The following is a 12,925-nucleotide window of genomic DNA, read 5'->3' on the forward strand; positions in this document are numbered from 1 at the left end:
CGACATCGGGAGGACTAACTGTACGTGTCTTCAGTATCAAGCTTAAATCTCTCATGGCGGATCTGAAGAGCGGAATGCTTGGAGAAGTGGTGGGCTACTTCGGCATGAAGGAGGATCAGAAACGTGGACTTCCACACTGCCACATCCTGCTGATACTTGCTCCCGCATGACGTTATTTTCCCGGGTGCCCCCAACGGCTGCACCGATCGAGATTTAACGGATGTTTATATAAATCGTTTAAAAGAAAAATAGCCTTCAATTTCTGATATTTAGTCTTTTCATTTGGGCCTCCCAATTGAAGCCCCGCCCATAGGGCGGGTACCGTTGCTAGTGCTTTTAATCGCAGTGCGATATGCCATACATGCACTGTACTTCCCCAGTTTATTTGACTGGCAGGATAGCTCCGAAGTAGCATTCTCGCTTTAGAGCTGTCGAGTCTGGATTTAATCTCCTCAAAATCTATAAACCAACTGTCCAGTCTGTGGTTTATCAAAAAAAAAAAAACCCACCTTTAGAGGCCATTTTTCCCCGCAAAGCGGGGGTTGGCCTTTTTCGGGAACTGTGGTTGTTGTTGTTTTTTGGTCCCCTTTTTGAAGCAATGTTTTACGGCCGGATGCCCTTCCTGACGCCAACCCTTTTTGCCGCCTTTAACAACAAACGGGGAATTACCAATGAACTGGTACTCAATTAGCCGACCTCTGAAGGATGACAGGCTGAGTCAACCCCCCTGGCGTTAATTCAGCGATCGACCGGGATTCGAACCCAGGATCCTAGGATCCTAAGCCGGCACCCTAGCCGCTAGCCCAACACCAGGGCTAAATATAGATGTTAAATATCCCATGGTCCTCTTTTTTTATGTACAAAGTCGAGGCTCGTGTAAGATCAACACGTAAACGCAGACACAAACAGAAAACACATAAAACGTATAACAAGGGGAGCGGGAGACAAGAGGGGGAGAGAGAAGGAAGCACATCAACAGTAGAGAACAGGGACAGTGGTCAAGGATCTGTGGACGGGAGAAGGTTTGAGGGAGGGTTGTGGGGAGGTGGGGGGGGGGGGGGGGGTTGGGCGAGGGGAAGGTGGAGGGGTTAAAGTATAAAATAAATGGACACTACTAAGACTTTCAGGTAAGAAAAACGGAATTTGAAGAAGGTGGATTTGGGGTGGATTAACGTGGGTAGAAAAGATCAAGGTTTTGGATGGGGGAAGATAAGAGATGGTGGTGAACAGCTGTTTTAAAGACCTGGAGGGAGGAAAGGGATTGAAGAGAGTGAGGGAGTTTGTTCCAGAGGCGGAAGAAAAGGGGAATGAAAGAGTGAAGGTGAGCAGAGAGTCTTGATTTTGGCCAATTTCACCAGAAGAGGGTTGCTGGCACATCGTGTGCGTCCTGCAGGAATATTTGGGGGGGGGGGGGGGGTGGCAGAGCACAGACAGAGAGAGCAGCGGGTGTTAGGCTGGGGAGGAGTCGGTAGAAGACAGGAAGACAGCCAACCTGCCTGCGGTGAGAGAGTGAAAGGCCCTCAGAATCAGCTCCATCGTGGGAGATTTGTATTCTTCGAAGAATACAAACCTGTTTTTGGGTACTGACATCCTGACAAAGTTCCTGTGCTCATGTATTGGTGCACTCCATCAGGAGGAAGCCTCTCCTCAGCAAGGATGTGCCTAATAGCCCAACAAATTTGTAATTGGTCTATCATTCATCATATAATTCTAGGAATGCCCGCTCCCGATGGGAGAGTTATGTCCCCCTACTTCTGGCAGGTGTCAGTAAAGCACTTGCACCGTGCCATGTTTACAGTGTGAAATTGCAAGTCGTTTCTTCAAATGAATTCAAATAACCTCTACCAACGCCACTGGGTGGCGCTACACACTACATATTCACATGGGGAATTTGTGTCATCTCTCCCTCCCGATCCCCTCCAACTGCTATTTTTTGGGGGGCCTCAGACCAACAACCAACAAAATAGCCTGGTATTGGCTTTACGGTTAAGGTGGCTGGCTTAACATCCTAGGGTCTTGAGTACAAGCCCCTGTCAAGCTGTTGAATTAACACCAAGCTGGTTGACTCAAATTGGCAAAATGAGTGTTGTGCCGGAAGTTATTTTAATTTCCCCACAATTATGAATCGCCTTTGCATTGTCATATTGTTTCTTTGTTGCAACGTCTTCTTCATCCTCTTGGTTGCTTTTTTTTTTTCCATTACAGCTGCAAGTTTCCAAAGAGGAGTTTGAGCAGCTCATGGCCACGAGGGAATCAAAAATTCACAAGGCTCTGGAAACTCAACTGGAGGAGTTGAAGTTATCAAAGAGGCTTCAGGTCGAGGTGGAAACGGAACTGGTCAAAACCACTGAAGAATTGCAGCAAGTAAAACATGAAATGGAAGAAAAGATGAACGAAGCAAGTGAAGTGGGCCATTTGGCCCACCAGGAGGAACTGAGCGAGACTCGGAATGATTTGAAGGGAACGCAGGAGTTGCTGCAGCTGCTGCAAGATTCCAATAAGGCTACTTGTGAAGAACTTCATGAAACCAAATGTGTACTTTCGTTGAGCCAGCAGGAGACTCAAAACCTCCAAGCCGCATTGAAGGAAATGCAGAGAATGATCGGAAACAAGCCGGTGGTGCATGTGCCGGGAGATACGGAACGGTTGGGAAGTGTGGAGAGAGTGAGAATGGAAGAAGAGTCGACAAATGATTTGCAGGATGCATCAGATGACATGAATACAGAGGGAGAAGAAAACTTTGTCCAAGTTGTGAAATTGGAGGAGCGCTGTGCCCAAAAGGTTTCAGACATGGTGCCTCAACATGAAGAAGAGCAGGGAAGAGTGCAACAGCTGAAATGGTATTGCAGGTGAGCAGGCCTCCAACTTTTGTGAGGGGTCAAGGTTTATACATTGGTGTTGTATTCAGCAAAGAAACACCCATCTTCTTCTCTGTTTTGGGAGGCAATCAGCAAAAGTTGAGGATACCTGTTCCGAAATTGTCTTTTTTTTCGACAATTGTTGATGTAATTTATTTGCGCATCTTGAGTGCCTTCACGTGTTTGTTTGTTTTTGTGCCGGGTTATTTCCCCTAGTCCGGTCTGCCTTCATGTTTAGGCCTTTTTGAGTCTGTTGCTGAGTGGTGTTTTATTTTCCCTTTCGTTCATTACTCTGCTGGTTGCCTTCGCTGCTCCCACTATTGGTGCTTTGTCTTTTTCTCCTTTGTCTTTTTCTCCTTTGTCTTGCTCTTCCATGGGCCTGCATTGTTTAAGAAAAGGTGTACAGTCGTAATATTTGGAGTGTTTGAAGTTCTTGAACAGCGTTTGGCTGTCCACCCAGTGTATTCCCCTCACAAACGTCCACCGATCAGAGCTGAGGATCTGGTCACGTGACAGGGGGACGGCAGATCCTCCACTCAGCGGATCCAAGCCCGGCTACGCCTTTGTTAGACTACCTGTCTTGTTTGTTTACCCCTCGTTATCGCAAACATCTCTATCTGATCCCATTGTAATCGCTTCCTTTCCAATAAATCTGGTCTCTCTCTGCTGAACCCTTTCTATGTCAGGTATGTCCTTCCTCACAACTCTTCTAAAGTCTCTTCTTCACCTCTGATATATTCTCTCAGGTACTGATAAATCCCCTCACTGTTCTTGTGTAAATGTTGAAGCAAAATACCTGTTTAATATGCCTGCCATCTCCCTTTCCTCACTAACCAATCTCCCCATGTTATTCCTCAATAGGCCCACACATGTCTTAAAACCTCTTCTTTACCCCTTGTAAACCCCTTTTACTTAAACAATGCCTTGTTGTTATGTTTAATGTTCTTTGCGATATCCTTCTCACATTCTCTTTTGGCTTGCCGACTTATTTTCTTAGTTAGCCATTGTTTACTCCTTTACTGTTGCAAGTCTCAGTTCTGTCCTGTTATTTTATTCCCTAATAAATACTTTCTGCTTCTCCTTAATAGCATTTTTTAAATCTCACTACTCAGCCACCCTGGCCACGTTCTGTCTCTAGTTTTACACCTCATTGGAATGTATTTCACTCTGCATTCTACACACATTTACTCCGTGAAGGTTTCCATTTATCTGATGCCAATTGTCCTCTTGTTAGCTTCTCTCAATCCACATCACCCAACTCTCTCCTCGTACCCTTTCCAATAAATCTGATATATATAATAATTATGCTTTGTTTCCGTAGTGGGAGGGATGTGGTGCAGCTAATCTACAAAATGGCTTAAATTCAGGTACAGGTATATTTATTCCAAGGGTAAAAAATATTTCGTAGAAAATATTTCCAAGGTGGTTGAAAAAACAGGTGTCATGAAAGTGGAACTCGATTACACAGTATTTAATTTGAATTGTTTGGTACGGTTTTGTTTCCTTAGGGGAGTGGTGTGGTGCTGTGAGATTGCTTTGTTTCCGTAGGGGAGTGGTGTGGTGCTGTGAGATTGCTTTGTTTCCGTAGGGGAGTGGTGTGGTGCTGTGAGATTGCTTTGTTTCCGTAGGGGAGTGGTGTGGTGCTGTGAGATTGCTTTGTTTCCGTAGGGGAGTGGTGTGGTGCTGTGAGATTGCTTTGTTTCCGTATTGGGGTGGTGTGGTGCTGTGAGATTGCTTTGTTTCCATAGAGGAGTGGTGTGGTGCTGTGAGATTGCTTTGTTTCCGTAGGGGAGTGGTGTGGTGCTGTGAGATTGCTTTGTTTCCGTAGGGGAGTGGTGTGGTGCTGTGAGATTGCTTTGTTTCCGTAGGGGAGTGGTGTGGTGCTGTGAGATTGCTTTGTTTCCGTAGGGGAGTGGTGTGGTGCTGTGAGATTGCTTTGTTTCCATAGAGGAGTGGTGTGGTGCTGTGAGATTGCTTTGTTTCCGTAGGGGAGTGGTGTGGTGCTGTGAGATTGCTTTGTTTCCTTAGGGGAGTGGTGTGGTGCTGTGAGATTGCTTTGTTTCCGTAGGGGAGTGGTGTGGTGCTGTGAGATTGCTTTGTTTCCTTAGGGGAGTGGTGTGGTGCTGTGAGATTGCTTTGTTTCCATAGAGGAGTGGTGTGGTGCTGTGAGATTGCTTTGTTTCCGTAGGGGAGTGGTGTGGTGCTGTGAGATTGCTTTGTTTCCGTAGGGGAGTGGTGTGGTGCTGTGAGATTGCTTTGTTTCCGTAGTGGGGTGGTGTGGTGCTGTGAGATTGCTTTGTTTCCGTAGGGGAGTGGTGTGGTGCTGTGAGATTGCTTTGTTTCCGTAGGGGAGTGGTGTGGTGCTGTGAGATTGCTTTGTTTCCGTAGGGGAGTGGTGTGGTGCTGTGAGATTGCTTTGTTTCCATAGAGGAGTGGTGTGGTGCTGTGAGATTGCTTTGTTTCCGTAGGGGAGTGGTGTGGTGCTGTGAGATTGCTTTGTTTCCGTAGGGGAGTGGTGTGGTGCTGTGAGATTGCTTTGTTTCCATAGAGGAGTGGTGTGGTGCTGTGAGATTGCTTTGTTTCCGTAGGGGAGTGGTGTGGTGCTGTGAGATTGCTTTGTTTCCGTAGGGGAGTGGTGTGGTGCTGTGAGATTGCTTTGTTTCCATAGAGGAGTGGTGTGGTGCTGTGAGATTGCTTTGTTTCCGTAGGGGAGTGGTGTGGTGCTGTGAGATTGCTTTGTTTCCGTAGTGGGGTGGTGTGGTGCTGTGAGATTGCTTTGTTTCCATAGAAGAGTGGTGTGGTGCTGTGAGATTGCTTTGTTTCCGTAGGGGAGTGGTGTGGTGCTGTGAGATTGCTTTGTTTCCGTAGGGGAGTGGTGTGGTGCTGTGAGATTGCTTTGTTTCCGTAGTGGGGTGGTGTGGTGCTGTGAGATTGCTTTGTTTCCATAGAGGAGTGGTGTGGTGCTGTGAGATTGCTTTGTTTCCGTAGGGGAGTGGTGTGGTGCTGTGAGATTGCTTTGTTTCCATAGAGGAGTGGTGTGGTGCTGTGAGATTGCTTTGTTTCCTTAGGGGAGTGGTGTGGTGCTGTGAGATTGCTTTGTTTCCGTAGGGGAGTGGTGTGGTTCTGTGAGATTGCTTTGTTTCCATAGAGGAGTGGTGTGGTGCTGTGAGATTGCTTTGTTTCCTTAGGGGAGTGGTGTGGTGCTGTGAGATTGCTTTGTTTCCGTAGGGGAGTGGTGTGGTTCTGTGAGATTGCTTTGTTTCCGTAGGGGAGTGGTGTGGTTCTGTGAGATTGCTTTGTTTCCATAGAGGAGTGGTGTGGTGCTGTGAGATTGCTTTGTTTCCTTAGGGGAGTGGTGTGGTGCTGTGAGATTGCTTTGTTTCCGTAGGGGAGTGGTGTGGTTCTGTGAGATTGCTTTGTTTCCGTAGGGGAGTGGTGTGGTGCTGTGAGATTGCTTTGTTTTCCGTAGTGGGGTGGTGTGGTGCTGTGAGATTGCTTTGTTTCCGTAGGGGAGTGGTGTGGTGCTGTGAGATTGCTTTGTTTCCGTAGGGGAGTGGTGTGGTGCTGTGATATTGCTTTGTTTCCGTAGGGGAGTGGTGTGGTGCTGTGAGATTGCTTTGTTTCCGTAGGGGAGTGGTGTGGTGCTGTGAGATTGCTTTCTTTCCGTAGGGGAGTGGTGTGGTGCTGTGAGATTGCTTTGTTTCCGTAGGGGAGTGGTGTGGTGCTGTGAGATTGCTTTGTTTCCTTAGGGGAGTGGTGTGGTGCTGTGAGATTGCTTTGTTTCCGTAGGGGAGTGGTGTGGTTCTGTGAGATTGCTTTGTTTCCATAGAGGAGTGGTGTGGTGCTGTGAGATTGCTTTGTTTCCATAGAGGAGTGGTGTGGTGCTGTGAGATTGCTTTGTTTCCATAGAGGAGTGGTGTGGTGCTGTGAGATTGCTTTGTTTCCATAGAGGAGTGGTGTGGTGCTGTGAGATTGCTTTGTTTCCATAGAGGAGTGATGTGGTGCTGTGAGATTGCTTTGTTTCCATAGAGGAGTGGTGTGGTGCTGTGAGATTGCTTTGTTTCCGTAGGGGAGTGGTGTGTTGCTGTGAGATTGCTTTGTTTCCGTAGGGGAGTGGTGTGGTGCTGTGAGATTGCTTTGTTTCCGTAGTGGGGTGGTGTGGTGCTGTGAGATTGTATTGTTTCCGTAGGGGAGTGGTGTGGTGCTGTGAGATTGTATTGTTTCCGTAGGGGAGTGGTGTGGTGCTGTTAGACTGTTTTGTTTCTGTAGGGGAGTGGTGTGGTGCTGCGAGACTGTAATGTTTCCGTAGGGGAGTGGTGTGGTGCTGTGAGATTGTATTGTTTCCGTAGGGGAGTGGGGTGGTGCTGTGAGACTGTAATGTTTCCGTAGGGGAGTGGTGTGGTGCTGTGAGATTGTATTGTTTCCGTAGGGGAGTGGTGTGGTGCTGTGAGATTGTATTGTTTCCGTAGGGGAGTGGTGTGGTGCTGCTAGACTGTTTTGTTTCCGTAGGGGAGTGGTGTGGTGCTGCGAGACTGTAATGTTTCCGTAGGTGAGTGGTGTGGTGCTGTGAGATTGCATTGTTTCCGTAGTGGGGTGGTGTGGTGCTGTGAGATTGCATTGTTTCCGCAGTGGGGTGGGGTGGTGCTGTGAGATTGCTTTGTTTCCGTAGTGGGGTGGTGTGGTGCTGTGAGATTGCTTTGTTTCTGTAGTGGGGTGGTGTGGTGCTGTGAGATTGCATTGTTTCCGCAGTGGGGTAGTGGGGTGGTGTGGTGCTGTGAGATTGCATTGTTTCCGTAGGGGAGTGGTGTGGTGCTGTGAGATTGCATTGTTTCCGTAGTGGGGTGGTGTGGTGCTGTGAGATTGCTTTGTTTCCGTAGTGGGGTGGTGTGGTGCTGTGAGATTGCTTCGTTTCCGTAGTGGGGTGGTGTGGTGCTGTGAGATTGCATTGTTTCCGCAGTGGGGTGGTGTGGTGCTGTGAGATTGCATTGTTTCCGCAGTGGGGTGGTGTGGTGCTGTGAGATTGCTTTGTTTCCGTAGTGGGGTGGTGTGGTGCTTTGAGATTGCATTGTTTCCGCAGTGGGGTGGTGTGGTGCTGTGAGATTGCTTTGTTTCCGTAGTGGGGTGGTGTGGTGCTGTGAGATTGCATTGTTTCCGCAGTGGGGTGGTGCTGTGAGATTGCATTGTTTCCGCAGTGGGGTGGTGTGGTGCTGTGAGATTGCTTTGTTTCCGTAGTGGGGTGGTGTGGTGCTGTGAGATTGCATTGTTTCCGCAGTGGGGTGGTGCTGTGAGATTGCATTGTTTCCGCAGTGGGGTGGTGCTGTGAGATTGCATTGTTTCCGCAGTGGGGTGGTGCTGTGAGATTGCATTGTTTCCGCAGTGGGGTGGTGCTGTGAGATTGCATTGTTTCCGCAGTGGGGTGGTGCTGTGAGAATGTATTGTTTCCGTAGTGGGTTGGTGTGGTGCTGCTAGACTGTATTGTTTCCATGGATGAGGGGTGTAATGTGCCGTCGTTAAGTTGTTATATAACTTGATAACTAATAATTATGTTTTATTTCTAGTTATTCACCATTTTCATGCTCCTTCAGATGCCATGCATCTTTCCTTCCTTTCATCATTCCTTCCTGACCCTGCTGAGGTTTGAACTATTTCTCCACAATTATTCATATATATATTGCTGGTCTTTTCCACTATAACATCCCTCCCAATACAAATCGGCCTCCATCTTTGTTTCTTCCCATACCAATTTACTCGGTGATTTTGCAGACAGAAAGCTTGGCAGCTACAGAAGGTGTTGATTTTATACAAGACCATCAGAAATGAATCTGCAGTTGATGTCATAACTGGGGCTATGGAGATGAAGTGTACATAATGAGATTTTTTTGTTGGAACATCTTAATGGACCAGTGGACCTGCCCTCTTCCACAGTAATTACCTATACAGTTAGCTACTCAGTTTCGAGATGATGTCTGATGATAATGTTGCCCAACAGAGCCACCCGAAAGTGTCAGGTCATTGATGCGGGGGCAACTTTGTCTCATTGCCCTGCATTGTACAGAAATGACAGAAGATCCAAACGGTTATGTCCTCGTGGGAAAGGGAGTGTTAAGCGCAGTTTGTTTTCACAAGTCGTGTCGGTACCTCCGAGGACTGGGCAGAGATTGTCCCTGCTGGACAGATCGGAACGACGGGCAAATACCTCCAGACTTGTCCAACTGGCCGTGGAGTTACAGAAAGATGGAGTTTCATGCAGGTTTGTCTGGGACGGGTGGGCTACAAAAGGCCCCACCACTATCTGCCTGGCTGCCTGCTTCCACTATCCTTGCGCTCATTTGCAATAACACTCTCGAGTATCCAGACGTGTGCTGGAGTCCACCAAGCTTACTCGCCTCACAGATAACACCGTAGTGCTGCTCGTGCTTACAGAACTAACGCGGCTCATTTTGTTGAACGCTTTCTTTCGAGTCAGCTTGCTTGTTGCACGTGCTGGCGATGAACCTGTCCTCCATCTTGTTGACGTCACCTTGTAAGGTGTAAGGTGAAATATTGCCTTGCTTGGTAATTTCACCGTCATCCATTTCCCCGGACCGAACTAATTTTTAAATGCCAAAACTTTGAGAAGTGTTTTTATGTTTCTAAGTCTTTCCCAACCAAAAGTTTAATGTAAATCCTACATCTGTTGTGTAAGTAAAGCTAAAATAGGTAACCACTTACCTTTTGTGCCGATGTTCATTTGGGGGTGTTTATGTACAATCCTTTGTTCTGTAAACTTAATTACATTGACACAGAAGTAAAAATCATAGCTTCTATTGACATACTACATATGCAAGAATGCATTTTCTGTCTGAAGCATTATTTTTGTTTCACCAGACATGTAATGTGACATTTTTGGGAAAAGGGGTATAGGTTAAAAAAGGGGGAGGGGGGTGGGGGGGAGGGGAATTGAATTGTTTGCATTTTCAATGCCTGATTGGAACATTATTCTCAGGGAAAAACTTGAAGATTCAGCAGTTTACAAGGATTTGGCAGAGAAACGGGCTGCGGAGTTGGACAAGCAGGTAGCCTTCTTTTCTCGCAAACAAACAACAACCTTTGCTTAAATTACCTTTCCAATCATAAACGTCATTTTAAAGGGGGTGGGGGTTGGGGTGGGTGTAGGGAAATCAACATTTACACGACCGGTCAAAAGTTTTAGAACACCTCAATTTTTCCAGTTTTTATTGAAATTTACACAGTTTCATGTTTCAATGTACTCTGAAATTAAGCATAGAACAAATAAACAATTGGAGATAAAAAAGAAATCATAGAATCATTTTGTTTAACAAAATTTTATTTAAATTTTTGACTCGGCAAAGTCGCCCCTTTTGCAGATATAACCGCCGAACACACTCGTGACATTCTTTCTACAATGGAAATCAAATATTGTTCGGGAAGTTTTTCCCAACACTGTTGCAGAAGTTCCCACAAATGTGTTGCACTTGTAGGTTGCTTTGCTTTCACCCTTCTGTGCAGTTCATCCCAAACCAGCTCGATATGGTTTAAGTCTGGAGACTGTGCTGGCCATTCCATGATTGGAAGCCTACCGTCTTGTTCTTTTCCTCAAAGGTAGTGTTGACAAAGCCTGGAGGTGTGTTTAGGGTCATTAGCTTTCTGTAGGATGAACCCCTGACCAAATAGGCATATACCAGAGGGTATTGCATGGTGCTGCAAAATGCTGTGGTAACCCTTTTGGTTCAGGGTGCCAGTCACTCTGTGCAAGTCGCCGACTCTGGATCCAGCAAAAGAGCCCCAGACCATCACGCTTCCTCCTCCATGTTTGACAGTTGGCGTCACACACTGAGGAACCATTTTTTCGCCTCCTCGACTGTGTACAAAAACCCTGCGTGATGGACCAAATATTTTAAATTTTGATTTATCGGTCCATAAGACCTTCTTTCCAGTCTTCAGTAGTCCACTGTTGGCGCTTCATGGCAAGCCTCTTTTTCTTATTTTGCCATCTTAGCAATGGCTTTCTTACTGCCACTCGACCTGTCAAACCCGCAGCTCAAAGTCTTCTCTTCACAGTTGAAACTGAGACTTGCTTACTTCGACCAGTGTTAAGCTGTGCTTGAAGCTGTTGTCCTGTGAGCCGCCTATCACGCAAGCTGTTGACTCTCAGAAACTTGTGTTCTGATTCTGTTGTGGCTTTGGGTCTGCCAGACCTCTTCCTGTCAGAGTTTCCTCCAGTTTCCAATATACTACTTCCTGCAGTGCAATATTGTCCAAATAATGCTTCAGAGGGTGTAATAACAGTCTGTTCCAATACTGCTTTTATACAGACAGGGGGTTTGTAATCAAGTAATCAGCAGAGGTTGGGACACCTGCAGGAATTGTTTGCATCAACTTTCAAGGCTTAATTTACTTACATTGCTACAGAACAGCTGTAAGTTGTTAACCCATTACTTGTTCCCTGAAGAAGGCCTTTTTTTTTACAATATAACTGTGCAATTTACGTTATTTTCCCATCTTTGCTACCCTAAACTTTTTTTTAACCTCGAGCAGTTTACTGCTTACCTTTGTACCATTTCAGGTTATTCACTGGACATTAAACTGCGTAAATTTAAATAAAAACTTGAAAAATTGAGGTGTTCTAAAACTTTTGACCGGTAGTGTACATCAATGTGGGAGATCACCTCTGCGGTGATTTCCACGTTTTGTACACTAGCCCTGGGTTGTGACTTGCATAACTGCTTCAAGTGCCAATTCTACAATAAATAATGTGAATTGTTAAATGTAGAACGTAATCCTACACAACGTTGGGATGTAGAAAGGACAGTCTTGTACAGAACATAGAAAATTCGATACAAGCGAATAATATTGGTTTAACCATTTTCCACAATTAGAGGTGAAAATATTGACGACTCCACTTTTACTGTACCGTCGACGCCAACAAGAGTCTCCCTCCCAAAAGTGTTCTCAGCACATCAATTGTGCTTTTGGTGGCGATGATAAATGCAAGTGACAAGGCCTACGATACAATAAAACGGGGTGATGTGGCAAAAACCTCCCACTCCCAGGCTAGACAATGTGTTGTGCGAGCGCCGTTGTATATAACAGGGATATTGGTAGACGATGGACGAATAAACACATGATTGGCTTCCAACCTGGGATTTCATCGTCATGATCTGATGCTCTACTCTCACCACTGGTACTCCACACTCAGCATTGTGATGCCATTGGTTTTCTGCTGTGTGCTTCTTTAAACATTTTGATCTGGCACTCGCGGTGTGCAACGCGTGCACTGTTAATACATAGTTTATCAAACAAATACATATTGGATTCGTTTAAACTGATTGTACCTGCTGATTTGATCAGCGTCCACCAACTAATGCTGACAGACGGGACACCCGGTTTAATGTCCATCCATAGGGACGACTCGCGCATTGGTTCCTCACACAGCCTACAAAACACCAGGATGGTAGTTTATAGCTGTGTGTAGATTCAAACCCAGAAAATACAGCTCAGAGCACCTACTTCCAGGCTACCTTGTCAGCCCTACTCATATATTCTCCACTCTTAATTTGTTCATTGTCTTTTCCTTTTCTTTGCACGCTATTCTCCTTTTATTTTCCGTCAGAATGAACATTTGCAAGTTAAAGTGAAAACCCTTCAGGACGAGGCTGCTCGACAACAGGCCAAAGAAGAAGAACTGTATGAGAGGCTAGCTGAGGTACAGGCCTCTGTTTCCAGGCAATATGAGAAAGCGAAGAATTATATTCGCTTGGAAACAATCGCTGCCCATCAGGAGGTTGGTTTCTCATTTCCTTTAAATATACTGCACATCATTTGGTGAATAGACAAGATTGGGATATTTTGTGAAAGTTGTTAAAACGGTCCATTAGAGTGATACATGTGCAGTCGAATCCTCTGGTGATGTGTGGTGCATTGTGGTGTTTCCTCCAGGCTGCCGCCAGGATCATCCGACTTGAAGTGGATGTTTCTGCGGCTGAACAGAGTGTGCGTGAAATGGCTGCTGAAAGAATTGCCTCTCTTAATGAGCTCAAGGATCTACAATCACAGGTTGGATGTTT

General features: G+C 46.1%; 1 protein-coding gene across 8 annotated transcripts in view; it reads left to right on the plus strand.

The window, feature by feature from the left end:
* Positions 1-12,925, plus strand: part of LOC137435470 (uncharacterized) — a 113,024-nt gene that overhangs the window by 65,702 nt on the left and 34,397 nt on the right. For 5 of the 8 annotated variants that reach the window (XM_068129268.2, XM_078784276.1, XM_068129271.2 and 2 more), the window contains exons 16-20: positions 2,206-2,849; positions 8,848-9,108; positions 9,844-9,913; positions 12,472-12,642; positions 12,798-12,914. In XM_068129268.2, coding sequence (XP_067985369.2) covers positions 2,206-2,849; positions 8,848-9,108; positions 9,844-9,913; positions 12,472-12,642; positions 12,798-12,914 — 1,263 coding nt within the window. The remainder of the gene's footprint in view (positions 1-2,205; positions 2,850-8,847; positions 9,109-9,843; positions 9,914-12,471; positions 12,643-12,797; positions 12,915-12,925) is intronic. The other 3 variants (XM_078784277.1, XM_068129272.2, XM_068129270.2) reach the window with 2 other exon arrangements.

Source organism: Myxine glutinosa, chromosome 9, assembly GCF_964187855.1.
Source record: "Myxine glutinosa chromosome 9, kmMyxGlut1.1, whole genome shotgun sequence".
NCBI classification, from domain to species: Eukaryota; Metazoa; Chordata; class Myxini; order Myxiniformes; family Myxinidae; genus Myxine; species Myxine glutinosa.